Source organism: Helianthus annuus, chromosome 12, assembly GCF_002127325.2.
Source record: "Helianthus annuus cultivar XRQ/B chromosome 12, HanXRQr2.0-SUNRISE, whole genome shotgun sequence".
Classification (NCBI taxonomy): domain Eukaryota; kingdom Viridiplantae; phylum Streptophyta; class Magnoliopsida; order Asterales; family Asteraceae; genus Helianthus; species Helianthus annuus.
The window spans coordinates 26,879,659-26,899,139 of NC_035444.2; the positions used below are offsets into that span (position 1 = coordinate 26,879,659).

The 19,481-nt window shown below is 38.2% G+C and overlaps 3 protein-coding genes across 3 annotated transcripts; 2 read left to right on the forward strand and 1 right to left on the reverse strand.

The window, feature by feature from the left end:
* Positions 1–2,431: 2,431 nt before the first annotated feature.
* LOC110867902 (shikimate kinase, chloroplastic) lies at positions 2,432–4,449 on the forward strand. Its single transcript, XM_035981233.1, has 9 exons — positions 2,432–2,453; positions 2,524–2,576; positions 2,761–2,891; positions 3,268–3,355; positions 3,434–3,516; positions 3,602–3,731; positions 3,854–3,932; positions 4,009–4,073; positions 4,171–4,449. Exons 1-9 carry the CDS (start codon positions 2,432–2,434, stop codon positions 4,231–4,233), a joined length of 714 nt encoding a protein of 237 aa, XP_035837126.1. The 3' UTR covers positions 4,234–4,449.
* An 838-nt stretch (positions 4,450–5,287) lies between these two features.
* Positions 5,288–11,057, reverse strand: LOC110867901 (lysM domain-containing GPI-anchored protein 1). Its single transcript, XM_022116954.2, has 5 exons — positions 10,274–11,057; positions 6,558–6,672; positions 6,291–6,452; positions 5,954–5,985; positions 5,288–5,789 (listed from the first exon to the last, which is right to left on the reverse strand). The coding sequence occupies exons 1-5, from the start codon at positions 10,935–10,937 to the stop codon at positions 5,473–5,475; spliced, it is 1,290 nt and encodes a 429-aa protein (XP_021972646.1). The 5' UTR covers positions 10,938–11,057; the 3' UTR covers positions 5,288–5,472.
* LOC110867900 lies at positions 8,597–10,015 on the forward strand. The gene is made up of 2 exons (XM_022116952.2): positions 8,597–8,848; positions 9,306–10,015. The coding sequence occupies exons 1-2, from the start codon at positions 8,708–8,710 to the stop codon at positions 9,948–9,950; spliced, it is 786 nt and encodes a 261-aa protein (XP_021972644.2). The 5' UTR covers positions 8,597–8,707; the 3' UTR covers positions 9,951–10,015.
* Positions 11,058–19,481: the final 8,424 nt, after the last annotated feature.

The following is a 19,481-nucleotide window of genomic DNA, read 5'->3' on the forward strand; positions in this document are numbered from 1 at the left end:
CACCATCATAGCCGGATGTAATCGGATATAATTTAATCCCAAGGGTTTTTGAAATGGTCAATGTTGTGTTAGTAGACTAAGCTCAAGACGAAGCCCTAAGCTAGGTGAGACGAACTCATAGACCCCCCTATGAATAGAGACCGTGAGGCGGGACATAATAGGCTGGTACTGATGTGGTTTATAACAAAGATATGTTTCGAAGACGCTTCCGAATGAGCAAACGGTTATTCAATCGGATAACTAACGATGTTGAACATGAGAGGACGTGGTTCAGATTTGCATTTGATGCTAGAGGTAAAAAAGGATTTACTCGTTTACAAAAGCAATGTTGCACTTCGTCGATTGGATTATGGCATCACACCCGACACGTTTGACGAATGTTTGATGATGTTTGAGAGGTCCAGTCGGTATTGTGTTTGCAAATGTAGTAAGGCCGTCATCAAACTTTATGCTCGGAAATATTTACCCAAGACGACCCCGAGCGATGTGCAACAATTGTGACAACGACATTTAGAGGTACATGGCATTCCCGGCATGCTTGGTAGCCTTGCTTAAATGTATTTGCCCTAGAGAAATTGCCTTTCTGCGTGGAGCGAACATTTTATGCGAGGTGATCATGACTATGCTCGAGACAGTGACATTACATATTTACATGTTCTATGGATATGGCTGATATGCGTATTTTGGAATGTCTGGTTCAAACAATGACATAAACATATTAAATCAGTCACAATTATTCAACGATATGATAAGCAGAGTAGCACCCAACACCTCATTTGAGTTAAGAGGATCACGTTACAGGTTTGGTTACTACCAAACTGACGGTATATATCCATAGTATGCCGTGTTTGTCAAATTCTTTTGGCACCCACAAGATGAAAAAACGGTTTAAAGTAGCACACGAATTTGCTAGAAAGGACATTGAACAAGTGTTTGGTGTGCTCCAAGCATGGTGGCTTATAGTTGCAAACCTGGGACGAGCATGGTCACTAGAAAAAAATTATTGTGTGGTTATGTAGGCTTGCATCATACCACGTAACATGATTGTAGAGGAAAAAGGCAAGGCGATTTGTGAATTTAACAAAAATGAGCTTGAAGCAAGTGTTGATTTATAAAAAGTTAGTGAAGAAGAAAAAGCCGAAAATAAATAGGCAAATACGGCACCACAACACACATTATAATCTTTGGGGGGATTAGATTGAATATTCTCACCACATTTCGGGCCAAGCGCTAGTTTTTTATTAATTAATAATCTTATTTTTAACATTGTTGTAAAAATTCCGACTAGGCGTCGATTAATCGCCAATTGATCGAGGTTAATGCTGATTAATCACAATTAATCCTAGTTAATTCCAGTTAATTCCGATTAATCCCCAAACCGACTAACGATTTCTATAACCATGATTTTTAATATATAAAAGTATTTAAGAAATAAAATTAACGTGTTAGGAGTGGAAGTGACAGTAAAAAATGAAATCTGATGTGGTGACGTGGGAAGTAAACCACACCATTAGTCTTAATCAACTCTTGTTTTTTTAAATACGTACGTACTATGGAGTATAATAAAATGCTTATACACGTTAGTTTTCTATATATAACCAGTTTGGTAGAAATAATTAAATCTGATGAGCTTACTTTAAAAGCATTAACCAGTTTTAAATGCACAAGAAGAGCAATAAATTCGCCATTGGCCGTAGTAGTGTCGTGTTTGGCAGAAATACTTTGCAGTTAAAAACTTAAAATCCTAACTCTTCAAACTCCACTCAAAGTTGGCAGTTTTCAGGCCTATTTCGCCATAACAAACGAGAAAGCTTCAATTAATCAGGTTCTGATCATTACATTTATATCTTTATATATATTTTCTTTAGTTAAATCATTAATCGTTCACCATGTATTGAAGTAATTAATGAAGACGACGAAGCTGGTAGTGGTTGTGTCGATTTACTACGTGAAGAGGATGAATGAAATATCGAATGATTGATCTGATGAGTGAACAAATTGTGCAGGCATTGGAAGAATGGAGAGCGAAACTTCAGAGCAGAGCTTAAACTTGACGGCATCATGTATTTATTCGGATAGAAGAAGTATATCAGGTGTTGCTGATGTTGATCAGCACGTAGGTAAAAGTTCTCTGATTTGTAGCGAATATACGTTTATTACACATTAACTATAATTAGATGGTATATGTACAGTCACGTATAATATTTCAATATTTGACAACCTTGGTGTCCTTTTAGACGGTACATGTAGTTGGCACGAACTTAATACTAGAAGTAAATGTTACATGGATTATTTGTCACCGTCACATGTCCTGTCCAGACATTATTACATATAAATAGGTTGATTTGAGTTATGTATTTAATCACCTACTATAAATACTGAAAATAACAGTTAAGAGCAAGAGCAAGTGAGCAACCACATTTTTATGTATATGAATATGTTTGATGAACTTGGTTACCCTATAATTTATGTCTTGATTGCTGCTACAGATATTGATCCATATTTTTGTCCTTCAAACTGTAGATTCATCCCTTGAATCTGAATGTTTAACTACTAAGGATGATCTGGCACTAAAGGTATTTGATGTTTAACCCTCGTCTCTAATTTTGCATTTAAAAGATAAAGAAAAAAAAAATCGTATGTTTCGAGAAAAAATCCTCAAAAACTAAAAGAGACTTTACTTAATTTTCTGCAATGAGAAGGTAAGTTTAATGATTTTTTTTTATAAATTTATTGTATTGAAGTTGGTTGAAATTACAGAAAAAGTCACAGGAAACTGGACCACATCTAGATGGAAGATGTATATATCTTGTTGGAATGATGGGCTCTGGGAAAACAACAATTGGCCAAATTTTATCTCAGTTACTGCATGGTTATTCTTTCTTTGACAGGTTTATTCATGGCATGGCTTCTTGTTTCATAAATCGCTTTATAGTTTAAACTAGAGTTAGTAATAGGACGGGTTGGATAATGGGTCAAGACAGGATATTACAAATTGGGTTTGGTTGGATTGACCTGCAAACATTTTTTGCTTTTTTTAAAATAGACTATTATTATTAAAAAAAAAAAAAAAACATTATTACAACACTAATTTAATTCTCTGATAAAAAGATTTGAGGTTTTGTACTTTGTGATGTTGTATGCAAGCTAGAGTACTCTGAATAATTTTCATCTTGTTTGGTCTCTTTGACCCGTTCCTCTTTTAGCTAAACTTTTGTCGCGTTTAGTTTGCGTTTAGTTTGAACGCGTGTTTTTATTGTTGTGCAGTGACAAATTAGTAGAGGAGGCTGCTGGTGGGGCTACAGTTGCTGACATATTCAAGCTGCATGGTGAGAGCTTCTTCCGAGAAATGGAGGTTAGTTATGTTTTATATATTTTGTATTATTATTAGTTTTTTTAATTATTATTATAATGATTATATACTTTGTTTAAGACTGAGGTGTTGAGGAAGCTGTCACGAACGTATCGACTTGTTATATCGACGGGTGGTGGAGCTGTTGTTGAGCCTATCAACTGGTACAAAATTTAAACTCCTGCTGGTAATTAATATATCTGTAACTATTTGTCATGTGCCTTTCTTGAGTATTTGCATTATAATCAGGAAATACATGCACAAGGGTATTATTGTTTTTATAGACGTACCGTTGGAAGTATTGGCACGAAGAATAACTAGTGTAGGAACTACATCTCGTCCACTTCTGCATCATGGATCTAGTGATTCTTATGTAAAGGTGAGGGTAGAACGGTGAGAATCGTATAAATATCTGTATATTGACAGGTATTATTGTCTTTATAGAGTTATGTGTTGAACACCACTTATGTTATATTTATTTTATTGTTGCATCATGTGTAGACTTTAAGGCAACTATCTATGCTATGGAAGGAAAGGAGTGAAGCCTACAACAATGCTCATGTGAGAGTTTCCTTGGAAAGTATGTGTGTGAAGATTTTATAATATAGTTTTTATGTTTAATTATGCATATAATTTGTTATTTGAGAATTGTATAGATATGGCAGCCAAGTTGGGACAGGAAGATGCATGTCATATTACTCCAACTCAAATTGCTATAGAGGTCCGCTACGTATCTCTCACACACGTATTTAGTTATTTATATACGTCAAATATAACATTTTCTACCCGTAACTGTTTCATACTCTATTTTTCGACAGGCACTCGTGCAATGCAAGAGCTATTTGAAGAAAGAGTGCAACATTAATGTTCATCTACTTTGATTGTTTAATAACCCACACCGGAAATATGAGATGTTCCTCTTTGTTTTGTGGCTAGATGTGATATGGAGATTTAATTCTAGAGTTACTTAATATATCAAACTCCTTTTTAGTGTGTGAGGTAGAAGATTATTGTATGTTGACAAGTTAAGTGATCTAAACATGCAAAAACGGTTAACATATTTATTTAAGCAAATAGAAACTTTAAGGACTTATTAATGCAAGAAAAAATGATCTAAATTTGTACTCATATATGAGAACTCATATCATCAAAACCTTTCATGTGACGTCTTCATGTCAAACCTTTCTAGGTTAATACATTTCATTAAAAAAAAAAATACTACTTATATGCACAACTAGTTTTATGCTCCGTCCACGTTGCGGGGCGCTAAACCAAATATTTTTCACTTTAATAACATGTATGTTTGTGTTTCGGTACATGTACATATATATTACTCATAACACAAAATTAATAAAAATTACATCGAGACGCAAAAACATTAAATTGCAACAACACCAAACACTAGCTACCATAATACATGTTGGTATAACTTTATGAAAGTCCAGGAGCACAGTAGCTTAAAATGAGTTAAGAATTGTAGCTTAAAATGAGTTAAGAATATTTTTTCTTTAACTTGGGTAAAGTTCAAGGATATTAAATAAAATCTTTAGGAAAAATAAAAAAAACCATAGAAGTTCCCTGGTTTCGAACTTGGGTCTGTTGTTTCGCTTGATGATACATCAACCACTCAACATTTTCATAGCGTAGTTGGCCTTCAATTGTTTGTGTCCTATCTTAAAATACGGAATAAACAAAAAAGCATGGTTGTTGTCGCGTCTCTTGCCAATAACAGAAGTTTACTAACATGAGAAATGTAGATGTAGTATAATATAATATAATATTTGTGGTGCTTCTTAAATTTAAAACAAAGGAGAATCTAAAATAGCTTAAAGTAAAAATATAAAATTAATTTTATCTAATTAACATCCGAATTCAAAAATCAAAAAGCCCCCAAACATCATTCAGCCAATTTAAAGAACCAAAAGAGGGCCGAGGGGCATCATCCATCATCAACATTCATTTAACTAAAATGTCAAAGTTCCAAAAAGTTGATACAAACAACCTTAACCTAAAATCTCACACTGGAACATAGTCTATCCGCGTCTAAACTCGTCTTCTTCCAGGCAGAAATCAAAGTCGAATACACAACAAACATGTTTATACCAAAATAAGGTGAAATATTACAAGAATGGAAACATCACCTTTAGAAACAAAACTAGAACCATGGCTAGCGAGAAACTAGATAATGGGTTCACCAAGGTGCATGCCCTTGAGGAAGTTCCACTAGGACCATTTGCAGATGGAGGGAATACAAGGCTTGAGCTAGTTGATGGCACCACTGAGCCAGGAAGACTATCGATTGGTGCACCACTGAGCTGGAAAGGTGAAGGGGCTGGTGCAGGCACCATGTCTGGGCTAGCCGGGGTTGGTGGTGCAGACACCATGTCTGGGCTAACCACGATTGGTGGTGCTATTAGTTGTGGAACCTGTTGTGGCCCTGCGACACATTTAACAACCTAAAAACATCACTTGCATAGTTTATAGACCAAAAATTTAATAAATAATTTTGTGATTAGTGTTTTATTCATTTGAATTGGTCAATACGACCAAAAGTTGCAAGAATTTATCAAAATATTTTTACAAATTTTAAGATCACTTTACCTGGGCATCGTGGTTGAAGAGAACTCGACAACCTGCAGAGTAAATATTTAAAGCAAAATGAGACCATCAGGTACATATTTGAGACCAAATGGACTAATTGGTAACTTCAATATGGTTAACGAAAAGATTTTCTGTATAATATTTAACTCGGTGCATAGTTTTTGAAACAGGTTTAACTATGTACAAACTCTCTAAAACACCCTTCGATAGTGACATATCAAGAGGATCTTATTAATTAATCTCGTCGTTTTTCCTTTGTAATGACATCAATCAGAAAATATAGAATTATAGCTTTAAAAGTTTCTAATTTCCCAAAATATAAAGTTCAGAAGAATACGTAGTGATTATTGTTCCATTAACAAAGCCACCATAATCGCAAGACGTGACATTGCAGCCAGCGCTACTCTGTTGAACCGTAACATTTCCAAGCATGAGATTGCTCCTTTTGCATTGCATGCTTGAACAAGAAACCGACATTGAAGCCGGTTGGCAATATAACCTGCACCAAACAAGATAAGATGGATATGTAAAATAAAATAAAAAATATATTAAGATTTTTTAACAATGGCATTGATATAAACTTGTCTTCTTGTAAAGTTATAACCTGCTCCCGGGGGTACAGCTACATTGGACACAATGATTTGCAATGACGGCATAGCCTCCACTGGGTACAGACAATGCATAGTCAAATGCATGTCTTGGGAAGTTTGAGGCACAAGCTGAAAATAACCCACAAAATATATTGTAAATTCATACTCCCTTCATGAGCTCATCAATCCATTTTGGGCAAACATTCAAGCAAACACTACACAGTGTGGTGAGCAAGGGCAAGGGGTAAGAGCATGCAACATAGGCGCCACATTACCAAAAGGGCTTTGCCCTTTTGATCACAAAGATGGGAGGGGTGGTGAAAGACAAGGGGCAAGGCAAAAGGGGGACTAAAAATCAAGTTTGTGATATTGAAAGAGTGCCCCATGCCCGTGAAGATCGTGCCTTTGGTATGGGGCCACACCCCCTTTTTTGTTTTGGACAGGGTGATGTGCAAGGCGTGGAGGGTCTTACAGTATTAAACACTAATGTTAACGACACTTGGCTAATCAAATTATATTATTAAAGTGTAGCATTGTCAAGTAAAATTACCCTTTACTCTCTTAATATCTAATTACTTGACTAATCAGGTCACTTGTCAAACCATATAGGGTGTATGGGTCATAGTGACAGTATGGGTATTACGGGTCGTATGATAGGAAAAAAAAAGGTCGTATTGTTGTATGGGTTTCGATTAGAACATCACACGGCCATATGACATGGCTCTCATAATATCCATATGACCAATATTTCACCATGTCGTACATACAGCTCGTACGACTGCCATATGGCTGGTGTGACCTCTTTCCGCCCATGTTATACGACCAGAATGACACGCCCAAAATGTACGGATTATGACTTTAATTTAACCTTAAATAAGACCGTCCACAATAAAAAGACCTAAAAACACTTTTTTTATAAAACAATCATAACGATGCTCTAATTACACAATAATAACCATGATCGCTTAGGGGACTGGGGGCGGTGCCCTTTTGTCTGTGATAGAACCTTCTTCCACACGTGGTGGGAACAAACAACCCACCGCCACTCAATTCTTCAATGGGTGATAGAAAATGTCCGTGATGTTTTTCACGCCTTATGGATTGTGAGTGATGGAACATGTGAGGGGGGTGTGAGGGTTTATTGTGAGTGTTGTGAGTGATGACCATTGCCGCTAAAAAAGGTTATGAGTGATGAAAAAATGGTTGATGACATGACGGAACTTGATTGCATGTTATGTGTGATGAGTGAGTGATTAGTATGACCACCCCACCCCCTTAGGTGACCCGGGGCGGTAACGTGATGGCGTTCATCACGCGTCGAAATGGAAACGGAACACCGCCGCCGCAAGTCCCACCACGCGTTGAACTTATAACGCGTTAACTCCACCACGCGTTAAACTTGTAATTTTTTGACGGTTTGTAATTTTTTAAACATTGCTTTTTGACCGTTTGGATCCATTTGACCGTTGTTTATTGTTTTTTTTATATAAAATCCCACATATTTCAATACACTCAATACAAAAAACCTCTCAACAATTCTCACACTCAATACAAAAAATTCAAAAAACTCTCAACTATTTTCACACTCATTTTTACAAGAAATATGGAAGGTTCAAGCAAGAGAGGTGGTGGATCGAAAAAAAGAGGTGGCGGTTCGGGTACGAAGAAAATAAGGCCCAAGGTTCGAGCGAATCTTGGTGAGCCCGCACGCTTTAGGTTGCAAGACGAACCCGACCAAGTCCCACCCTTTCAAACCCAACAATATCCACCCTTTCAAACCCAACAATATCCACCCTTTCAATCGCAAACGTACCATAACCAACCGTTCGTTCCACCGTTTCAACCTCACCAATTTCAATCGCAAACGTATCAAACCCAACCCCACACACTCGACCCTCTACTAGAAGACAACACCCTCATTCATCATTTTGCAAAAGCGTGGAATGGACCACGTGAACCACAACAAAGTCTTGACGAGGACGAGGAAGAGGAAGAGGAAGAAGAAGCGGAGGAAGAGGAAGAGGAAGAGGAAGAAGAACAAAATGTTGAGGTTCAAGAAATCGCTCCAATCGGCCGACAACCTTGGACGAGCGAGGAGGAGGTCTCGTTGACGAAGGCGTATTTGCACATCTCGGAGAGTAAGAAACACGGGAACGAGCAACGAATGGATGCGTTTTGGAGACGGGTTATTAATCATTTTATGAAACTTCCCGGTGCAAGGATACGAAACATGGACCAAATGACGTCGAAGTGGACGGATTTGAACGGGAAAATTAGCAAGTTCAACGCTTGTTTCATTCAAAAGGTATGTTTTTTTATTAAAAAAAACAGTTTAAAAAAAACAGTTTTAAAAATAAAACAGTTTATAAAAAAAACTGTTTATATACAAAAAACTGTTTAAAAATAAAATTGTTTATAAAAAAAACTGTTTATTAAAAAAACAGTATTAAAAAAAAACAGTTTTAAAATAAAACAGTTTATATAAAAAAACAGTTTTAAAAATAAAACAGTTTATATAAAAAACAGTTTTTAAAATAAAACAGTCTATATAAAAAACAGTTTATATAAAAAACAGTTTTTAAAAAAAACAGTTTACATAAAAAAACAGTTTTTTAAAAAACAGTTTAAAAACAGTTTATATAAAAAACAGTTTTAAAAAAAAAACAGTTTAAAAAAAACAGTTTTGACAAAAAGAGTTTTTAAAAAAAAAAACATTTAAAAAAAAAAAAAACAGTTTTTATAACATTTTAATTTTTTTGTAGAACCGAAACCCACAAAGTGGAGCGAGCGAGGCGACGATCATGCAACAAGCCACCGCCGAGTATTGCAAAACGTACAAAAAGAGAACTTTTCCACACGTGGCGTCATGGGAAGTTGCGAGACATCACCCGAAGTGGGTCCCCGTTGAGTTGGTTGACACGCATGGTCCTACGGCTCCAAAAAAACGCGGCGGATCGAAAAGATCAAAGACATCCGATTCGGGGAACTACACGACTTCCGCGTCGGATAACTTGCCCCAAATGAACTTAAACGACGACCCTCTTGACGAACCCGATCAACCCCTTGACGAGCCCGTTGAGGAAGATACACCCACAAGGCCACGACGCAGACGAGGTGGTGAATCGTCAAGCAAAGGGAAGGAGGCGGTGGCGGAGTCGATCTTTAGAATCGAAGAGGAGAAAATGACCCAATTCAAGAAGGCCGAACAAAGAAAAGAAACAATGATGACCCTAAAAGTTGAACGGGAGCAGGCGTACAAGGAACACTTGAAAACGATCGAAAGACAAAATGATTTAAAAATCTTGTGTGAAAACCACGCCCATCTCGACGAACCGTTCAAGTCAGTTGTCATTGAACAAAAGCGCGCGATTTGCGCAAAGTGGGGTTGGGAGATGCCACCGGTTTAGTTGTTTTTTTTATTTGGTTATGTAATTTATTTTTAAAGTTTAATGAAATTTATAATTTAGTGTTTTATTTTTATTTTCTAATTTTAAAATGAAATTAAAAAAAATGGGAGTGATAGAATTCCATCACTAGTGATTCCACCCCTCCTACATTTCTATCATTAGTGATGGAAATTTGGTTGATGACATGTCATGATTTGATTGGAGAGTGGGAATGATAGAATCCATCACTAGTGAACCACCCCTAGTCCCCTTATATCGATATTTCATATCAATTTTCACACACACACCAAAAAAACACTTTCATTTTCCACATAAACAATTACCTGATAACGGAATAGCAAGAATATCACCATCTTCAACATCATCACCACCCCCCAACCCATTAACCACCATAACATCCGTCACCGTCGTCTTAAACCTCACCGCAATTCCCGCCAACGTATCCACCGGTCTCACCACATATGCCATATACACCACCGGCATATTATTATCCGTCCCATTAAAACACGCACATTGCAACGGCACCACCAAACTCATCCCCACATCCAACACATTCGGATCATCTATCTCATTCGCCTCCTTAATCTGATCAGCCGACACCAAACCGCCATACACCACGTCAGCAATGCTCGACAGAGTATCCGATGGTCGAGTTTTGTACCGTGTGGATACAGATTTCCGAATGCCATCAACACAAGAGCAGGTTATGGGGATTTTGAGGAATAGTTGGGATGGTAAGATGTGTGATACGACGTCGGATTGGGAAACGTCGATTGAGTTAATGGAGAGGATGTTAATCGGGTCGGTTTGGAATAGGTTGGCAAGTTCAGAGAGTTTAAGGTCGGTGTAGAGAGTGTAGCCGAGGAGGGCGGTACATGAGTTGTTGGTTGAGCAGGGTTCGATTGTTGATTTGGGGGTTACGCTGGTGACGGTGAGTAGGAGGAGTACGGTGGTGATGAAGGTGGTGGTGGTGGTTTTGGGTGGCATTTTGTAGTGGAAGATGGTGTTTAGGGTAAACTGTTAATGCATGTTTTGCATGGTGTTTATGAGTTTAAAACATATGTATTGGTTTATTGTTTTGTTTGAACACCAAATAATGAACACTACTGTCTCAAACTCATTATTTTATATATAGTAGTCAGTTTCTTTTTAAAAAAAAAGTATAAGATGCTAGAGGAAAGATTATGAGATGGGCAAAGTAAGGTATCCAAGTGTTGTAAGAAAAGGATAAACCTTTGTTGTCGTTTGATGTATATGATAGTATTTAAATCAACATTCTTGGTCATTGATAAACATTTTTTTTAAGTTTTTCGTTTATTTTATTTTTAATACCAAATGTTTGTTTCTATGTAAAAAATGAGTATGATATATTTCAATTTATGAGAAGAAACATATATATATATATATATATATATATATATATATATATATATAGGGTAAGAATAGTGTAAAAAAGGCCTAAAGTGTGAGAAGTGTGAGAAGTGTATTATAACACTATATATAATAATATATAACACCATATAAACACCGTATAACAATGTGTAACACCATATAATATCATATAACACTATGTAACACTATATATCATTATATAACAATACATCTATCATAGACATGCTATCAGACAACCTATAGTGTTATATTTGTTATATAATGATATATAGTGTTACATAGTGTTATATGGTATTATATGGTGTTACATATTGTTATACGGTGTTTATATGGTGTTATATAGTATTATATATAGTGTTATACTACACTTTGAACACTTTTTACAGGATCCTCTACCTATATATATATATATATATATATATATATATATATATATATAGGGTAATGCTCTATAAAAAAAACCCTTTAAAATGAGAAAACTTTGCAAACTCAACATGTGGCCAAGGACCTTCCACGTATGCATAGTATTCTGATTATGGTTTTTGCCTTTAAGGGTATATTTGTAATTGTACATCTATCCAACCAACCCCTAAGATATCTTCCCCAATTGATTTGACATTATCATTAATGCACATCACCTCATTGTCAAACCCATATTTCTTTTCGATTATTTCTTTTTTAAAAGCAAAAATTACAAGATATCTTCTCCATTAATTTCCCTCATATCTTCATTTACCCTTCTTCTCCTGCATATCATCCTACCTCCATTAATCTCCAAGGAGACAAATCTACCAAGTTATTATGTGAAGGTTGGATTTTTTTTAATTGAAGAAGTGTCAAATTGCAGGTTGTGTTGATGACGATTTGGGAACTTGATTTGCAGGAAGCGATGGATGAAGATGATGTGCGTACCCGGCTTCTTATGTGAAGGTTGGATTTATTTTAATCAAGTTATTACCCTTATTTTTCTATATTTGATTTTGATATCAAGCAAGCAATTTGCTTTTGTCACACCCTGGCTTTGCGGAAGCGTGGTTAATTTGGTGTGACTTCTTAATACCATAGCTTAATCATAACAAAGCTATATGAATTAAAAACATGCAAGAGTCATCCATTAAGTTTTAAAACCAAATATACCATAACATTGTTTTAACGGGAAACACCCTAACAACCATAACCTTGTTCAACAAACATTACAAACTCAGACATATCATAAACACAGTTTAAGGACTGTGACTTGTCCAGGAAAGAGTCACATTCCCTAAACCCCGGATGACCTTGGAAACTAATGCAGCGGGAAAACGCGCCATACCGTGCCAGATCTTTTAATTCCCTGAAATACATGTAAGTTGAAAAATCAACAATAATGTTGAGCGAGTTCATGTATAAATGAGTAAATAAACCTTTGTATTTATCAAAAATCCTGGTATGTAGCAAATAAGGAAAAAGAGATCACCAATGGTTTGCAAGGCCATTGATATGTGTGAAATGCAAGTAGGAAGGCTCAAACCTAGCAGATTTATGCGTCGGGTACAAAGTCATCCCGAGGTCCGTTATGCTGGGCCTGGGACTGGGCTCGCTACACCCAAATAGATCTATCGCTCCTGCCCCTCGGTCCTACCCTGAGGATTAATGACCTCAAGTTTCCGCCTACCCATTCACATGATCTAAAAAGTAACCCTCCTTACGCTAACCATACCATGTATAAAGTAATCATAAACATTGTAACATGTATTTCACCCCCGCAGTTTAGAAAACTGAAAACAGTTAAGAGAAAAGGGGGACATGAACTCACAGTCAGTGCGTCTCTACCAAGTACTCCGAATGTCAGCTGTGCGACGACCTACATGTACTAATTCTATTAGACGGATGGCCGTGCCTTAGCTTTATAGTTTGGGTTTTTGGGAAATAGTTAGACAACTATTTCGTGTTTATATTTTGCATGTACTTGGTAGTTAATCTCCTTCCCAAGGATGGGGGATTTAATACATGTGCGTTCAATTTATAATATTAAGTCTCACTTAATATATCTTCATTCCAAATATAAATATTTTTCTCAAAAATATTATATTTCCATTTCACATAATTTTTCCCCAAAAATAATACATTGATAAAATATACGTTCATAATCATTTCCGTATAATGCGTAAGTTACGTTTTAGTAATCGTGTGGTAATAATAATTACCGTTGTAACTTATATGTTTATCGTGAAAGCGTTTGTATTATTTTGGATTTGTCAACGTTTGCAAATATTATTTTTACTCTAAAAATAATATTTGTGTATTTTCACAAAATAATCATAAACAGTGTTGTGAAAAATTATATTTACCAAATATATATTTATCACGTTTAGTTTTGTGAAAATCCCACCTCCGAATATTTGTAAATAAAGTCGTGGCGAAATATATTTTGAAAACATGTCGAAAATAATTCTAACACTTGTAAATAATTCTAAGTGTTAGGTTTTAGAAAAATTTCGCCAGAGTTTCCTCTGTAACTGGAGGTGGCCACGCTTTCAAACGTATCATTTTCTTTTACAAAATCATTTCAACAACTTCTTGATTCATCCAAACAATTTCTGACACATCAAACTAGTTGACAAGTATGTAAATCGCATAATCGCATGAACTTGTAGTTTTTCCGAAACTATAGTGTAGATCCCGTTATATTTTGTGGATCTATGTGTAAAGTAACTTAATCTTGTAAAAACCTCGTTTTTAGAATAAATCTATCTTTACATCTTCTTGTCAACTTTTACAAAAATTGTTATTTTGTCGGATCTTTCATTTCACAAGTGTTTATACACTTGTGGTTTGTAAAAATCACACTTGTTAGTGTGTTATCCGTCTTTTAGAAAACATGATTTTCTCGACACTTGGTCCTTTGAAAATACCACTTGCAGATACGTAGATCCGCTAGTTTTAAACACTATTTTATAAGTAAAAATACTTTTACACAAGTTCATGTTTCTCGTGTGGTAGAGTTTCACCTTTTAACCCTTGTACCGATAGAAACAAGCTTATGTCAAGATCTATGATCTTAACAAAGTCGGGTTAAACGATGATCCGAGCTACCACAACGTAGATCGGGCCTCAATATTCACAACTTTCAAATACTACAACTTTTACACAAGTATTAAGTTTTTATCCAACAATGTTCATGTTTTAGTAGCCTTTAAAGCTTCAAAAGATAAGTTTTCGCATTTTAACCGTTACAAATCTTATTAACCACCTTAGAATGATCCGAGTATGAGTTTTAAGTGTTATACCTCTAGCTCGGGGCTAGGGAAGAATCTATGCGAAAATGTGGTGGATAAAAGCAAGATAACGAGGTCCTTCGCCTTCCGTTAGCTCCAAGACTCCTTATGCGAGATCTTTAACACTTGTGTGATGTTGGAATGGAATGAACAAGAGCCGAAAATGGATGTAGAAGGGGGAGGGGGTTCGGCCGAGAGTTGGGAGCAAGAGAGGGAGAGGTGTGTTGGTGAATGTGGAGTGTAAGAACTCTTGTGTAGGTGATGATACTTATAGGCATTATCAAGTCCTTAATCCATTGGGTTTAATGTCTTCTTGATACTAGACACAAACAATTAAATAATCAAGATGTGTACCATGGTGTTTCCCCCTAGTTGGGGCCGGTTACATGAGGGGGGGGGTCTAGTCCGATTCCAACAAGTTGGTTGGTGTTTAGTTACGTTAAACCAAGTTAGATTAGGGGTTAACTTAGTTAGTCACATGTTGTGCTTTAACGCGGGTGTTAGGGTATTCAGGGACCCTAACTGGCTCAGAAAAAGACCAATAATATTATTGTCAATATTTTTATGTTCCGGGTATAGTCCGGTTGTTCGGTTGGATAGTAATCCATTAAAGTGCTTAAGTAAGCTTTTAAGTGTCGTAAATAATATTTTTAGTGACACAACTCATTCTGCAAAGTGTCAGGAATATTTTCCTCATGTTTTGGCACTTTATTAGTTAGCCAGAAGCTAGCATGTTAATAAAAGTGCTGTGTTTCGTGCTTAGAGTACATTTTAGGCACATCCAGTCATTATATCTTATTCTTAGAGACGCGGTTCTACAACCCTTGTATCCCTACACTCACTATGGGTGTAGTAAATATTTCTGGCTCATACAGGCCCTTAGAGGCAGTGTCTGCCTGATGCTGGCTTTATCAGCATGTTCAATAGGTTATCCGTTCTAATGCTACTGTGCTTTAGTGCATCATGTTTGTCACTAAGGTTCAACGTGTAAATAATGTAGTGACGGTAATTAAAGTATGATGCAGGAATATACAAGTACTAGAAATCAAGTAGCAGTTTGTCAGTAATTTCAGTTAAGCACAGTAATCAAGCAGTAATTATTAATTAATTAAATCGTACGGATACCTGGTTTAGTGAGGGTTGTCACATTCTCCCCCCGTTAGAAAAATTTCGTCCCGAAATTTTAAGTTCTGCTTGTAGAAGCAGGGTTCTCAGGAAATAGGTGGGGGTATCTCTCTTTCATTCGGTCCTCACGCTCCCAGGTGAATTAAGGACCGTGTCTAGCATTCCAACGAACTTTGACGAGCTTGACACTGCTCCGGCGGGTCTTGTTTACTTTCCAATCCGTGACCTCAACAGGTTCTTCAACGAAATGGAGCGTGTCGTCAACATGAATTTCGTCGGTGGGAATGGCAACGGTAACTTGAGTTGGACTCTTCTTCAGATTGGATACATGGAATGTATCGTGAACACCATTTAGTTCAGCAGGTAAATCCAACTTGTATGCTACTAACCCGATTCTTTCCAAGATCTTGAATGGTCCAATATACCTCGGGTTTAACTTTCCACGTTTCCCAAAGCGTGCCACACCCTTCCAGGGTGATACCTTCAACAAAACCATCTCACCAACCTCAAACTCTAGAGGTTTCCTGCTTCGATCCGCGTAGGCTTTCTGCCGGTCACGAGCCGCACTGATGCGATCTCGGATTTGTGCGATCTTGTCGGTGGTTTCCTGGACTACTTCAGGGCCAACCAATTGTCTATCACCTGCGTCAGCCCAACAAAGCGGTGATCTGCACTTGCGCCCATATAAAGCTTCGAATGGCGCGGCACCAATACTGGTGTGGTAGCTGTTGTTGTATGAAAACTCAACCAAAGGCAAATGCTTATCCCAGCTACCGCCCAAATCCATCACACATGCTCTCAGCATATCTTCTAGTGTCTGTATCGTCCGCTCGCTTTGGCCGTCGGTCTGCGGGTGAAAAGCAGTGCTTAGATTCAACTTTGAGCCAAAAGCTTCCTGGAAGGATTGCCATATCCTTGACACGAACCTTCCGTCTCTATCAGAGATAATCGAGAGAGGTACTCCATGGCGTGTAACAATCTCTCTCATGTAAATTTCTGCCAGTTTGCTCGTATTATCCTTCTCTCGGATAGGTAGGAAATGTGATGACTTCGTTAAGTGGTCCACTATTACCCAAATAGTGTCATGGCCTCTTGGCGTTCTTGGCAACTTCGTAATAAAATCCATAGAGATTTGTTCCCATTTCCACTTGGGAATCTCTGGTTGCTGCAGAAGTCCCGAAGGCTTCTGGTATTCCGCTTTAACCTTAGCGCAAGTTAAACATGTGCTCACATAAACAGCAACATCGCCTTTCATCCTAGGCCACCAATAATAATCTTTAAGATCCTGGTACATCTTATTCGCTCCAGGGTGGATAGAGTACCGCGATTTGTGAGCTTCATCGAAAATAACCTTCCTTAAACCACCAAACAGAGGAACCCAAATCCTTTTCTCAAAACACAACGTTCCTTCCCTGTTTGGTACCAATAACTTCTCCATCCCACGGAGATACTCTTCTTCAAGGTTTCTCTCCTTGAGAGCTTCTTTCTGCGTGGCACGAATGCGCAAGGAAAGATCGGTCTGAATAATCATCTCCAAAGCCCTAACCCTTATGGGCTTGATTCTCTCCTTTCGACTTAGGGCATCGGCGACCACATTCGCTTTCCCTGGATGATACTTTATCTCGCAGTCGTAGTCATTCAACAGTTCTACCCATCGTCTTTGCCTCATATTCAACTCCTTCTGGTTGAATATGTGTTGGAGGCTCTTGTGATCTGTGAAGATTGTGCACTTTGTACCATAAAGGTAGTGTCTCCAGATCTTTAATGCAAAAACTACTGCGCCGAGTTCCAAATCATGTGTGGTATAGTTCTTTTCATGTATCTTCAGTTGGCGTGATGCGTAGGCAATAACCTTTTGGCGTTGCATCAACACACAACCCAATCCTTGACGCGATGCGTCGCAGTATACCACAAAATCATCTGTACCCTCTGGTAGGGCTAAGATTGGCGCGTTGCAGAGCTTATCTTTCAATATCTGAAATGCTTCCTCCTGTTTGATTCCCCAATCAAACTTCTTATCCTTCTGAGTGAGGAGCGTCAATGGTTGAGCAATCTTCGAGAAGTTCTCGATGAATCTTCGGTAATAGCCAGCCAAACCCAAGAATTGACGAATCTCGGTTGGCGTCTTTGGCGTTTCCCAATCCTTGATTGCCTCGATCTTTGTGGGATCAACATGTATTCCATCTCCATTCACCACGTGCCCAAGGAATTGCACTTCTCGTAGCCAAAACTCGCACTTAGAGAACTTGGCGTACAACTGTTCCTTCTTTAGCAGCTCCAGAATAGCTCTTAAGTGCTGCTCGTGCTCAGCCTTCGTCTTTGAATAAATCAAAATATCATCGATGAACACAATCACGAACTTATCCAAGTACGGCTTACAAACTCGATTCATCAAATCCATGAACACTGCAGGCGCGTTTGTCAAACCAAACGGCATAACGAGGAACTCGTAGTGTCCATATCGAGTTCTGAAGGTTGTCTTCGGGATACTCTCCTCCTGTATCCGTAACTGATGGTATCCAGATCGAAGATCGATCTTTGAATAAAAGCTTGAACCTTGTAGTTGGTCAAACAGATCATCGATTCTTGGCAGGGGATACCTATTCTTGATCGTCAGCTTGTTCAACTCTCTGTAGTCAATACACATACGGAAACTACCGTCCTTCTTCTTGACAAACAAAACTGGAGCTCCCCAAGGCGAGAAGCTCGGTCGGATAAATCCCTTGTCTAACAACTCTTGAAGTTGCGTCGACAGTTCTTGCATCTCAGACGGAGCAAGTCTGTAGGGTGCCTTAGCCACAGGCGCGGCGCCTGGAACTAAGTCAATGCGAAACTCCACTTGCCTTTGTGGCGGCAAGCCAGGCAAATCTTCTGAGAAGACTTCTGGGTATTCCCTCACGACAGGGATGTCTTCGATCTTTGGCTCAGCAGCCTTCTTATCTACAATGTGTGCCAGAAAGGCAGCACATCCCTTCTGCAAACACTTTCTTGCCTTCAGGCAGCTAATAATCCTCAACGGCGTCTCACGCTTCTCTCCGTGAACAACAATGGTCTCACCATCATCGGTCGGGATACGAACGACCTTCTCATGACAAACTATCTCAGCCTTGTTACTCGATAACCAATCCATCCCTACTACCACGTCGAAGCTTCCCAACTGGACTGGTAGTAGATCTAGAGCGAACTCGCGTTCTCCCAATTCGATTACGCAACCTCGAATCACCTCATTAGCTTCTACTAACTTCCCATTCGCCAATTCAATCGAGTATGGAATATCTAACTTACTAGCGGTTAAACCAAGCATATTCTTAAATTCTAACGACACGAAGCTATAATCGGCGCCAGTATCAAACAAAACGGATGCATAGCGTTGGTTTACAAGGAACGTACCAGTGACAACATTGGGATCCTAGCGCGCTTCCCTTGCTTCTATGTTGAAAACCCTTCCGCGGGCTTGGTTCAATTCCGGGCAATTCCTCTTGTAATGCCCAATATCACCGCAGTTGAAACATCCGGGCCTCTGCCCGTTCCCACCATTGTTTCCCGCTTGGTTGTTTCTCTGATTACGATTCATGGCGCCCACTTGGTTCGCATTGTTGACCCGATTCCCATCACTTCCATTGTTCCCTTGAGGGCGATTTCCATTTCCGCCCCGGTTGGTGTTTCTGTTTCCAAATCCTCTCTGGCCTCCCTGGCCAGCAGTAGCCCAACAAGTCTCCTTCAGGTGGCCAGTCTTTCCACATGCCTCACAAACCTT

What these genes read in the sequence shown, in the direction of transcription:
- LOC110867902 (XM_035981233.1), top strand. Translation starts at nt 2,432, where the DNA reads ATGAATATGTTTGATGAACTTG. An exon ending in GAATATGTTTGATGAACTTG is followed by an intron (nt 2,454 to 2,523) that starts GTTACCCTATAA and finishes TTCAAACTGTAG; the next exon opens with ATTCATCCCTTGAATCTGAA. An exon ending in TGTGAGAGTTTCCTTGGAAA is followed by an intron (nt 3,933 to 4,008) that starts GTATGTGTGTGA and finishes AGAATTGTATAG; the next exon opens with ATATGGCAGCCAAGTTGGGA.
- LOC110867900 (XM_022116952.2), top strand. Translation starts at nt 8,708, where the DNA reads ATGGATGCGTTTTGGAGACGGGTTATTAATCATTTTATGAAACTTCCC. An exon ending in ACGCTTGTTTCATTCAAAAG is followed by an intron (nt 8,849 to 9,305) that starts GTATGTTTTTTT and finishes ATTTTTTTGTAG; the next exon opens with AACCGAAACCCACAAAGTGG.
- LOC110867901 (XM_022116954.2), bottom strand. Translation starts at nt 10,937, where the DNA reads ATGCCACCCAAAACCACCACCACCACCTTCATCACCACCGTACTCCTC. An exon ending in TCTTGCTATTCCGTTATCAG is followed by an intron (nt 6,673 to 10,273) that starts GTAATTGTTTAT and finishes GGTTATTTTCAG; the next exon opens with CTTGTGCCTCAAACTTCCCA. An exon ending in TCTTCAACCACGATGCCCAG is followed by an intron (nt 5,790 to 5,953) that starts GTAAAGTGATCT and finishes AATGTGTCGCAG; the next exon opens with GGCCACAACAGGTTCCACAA.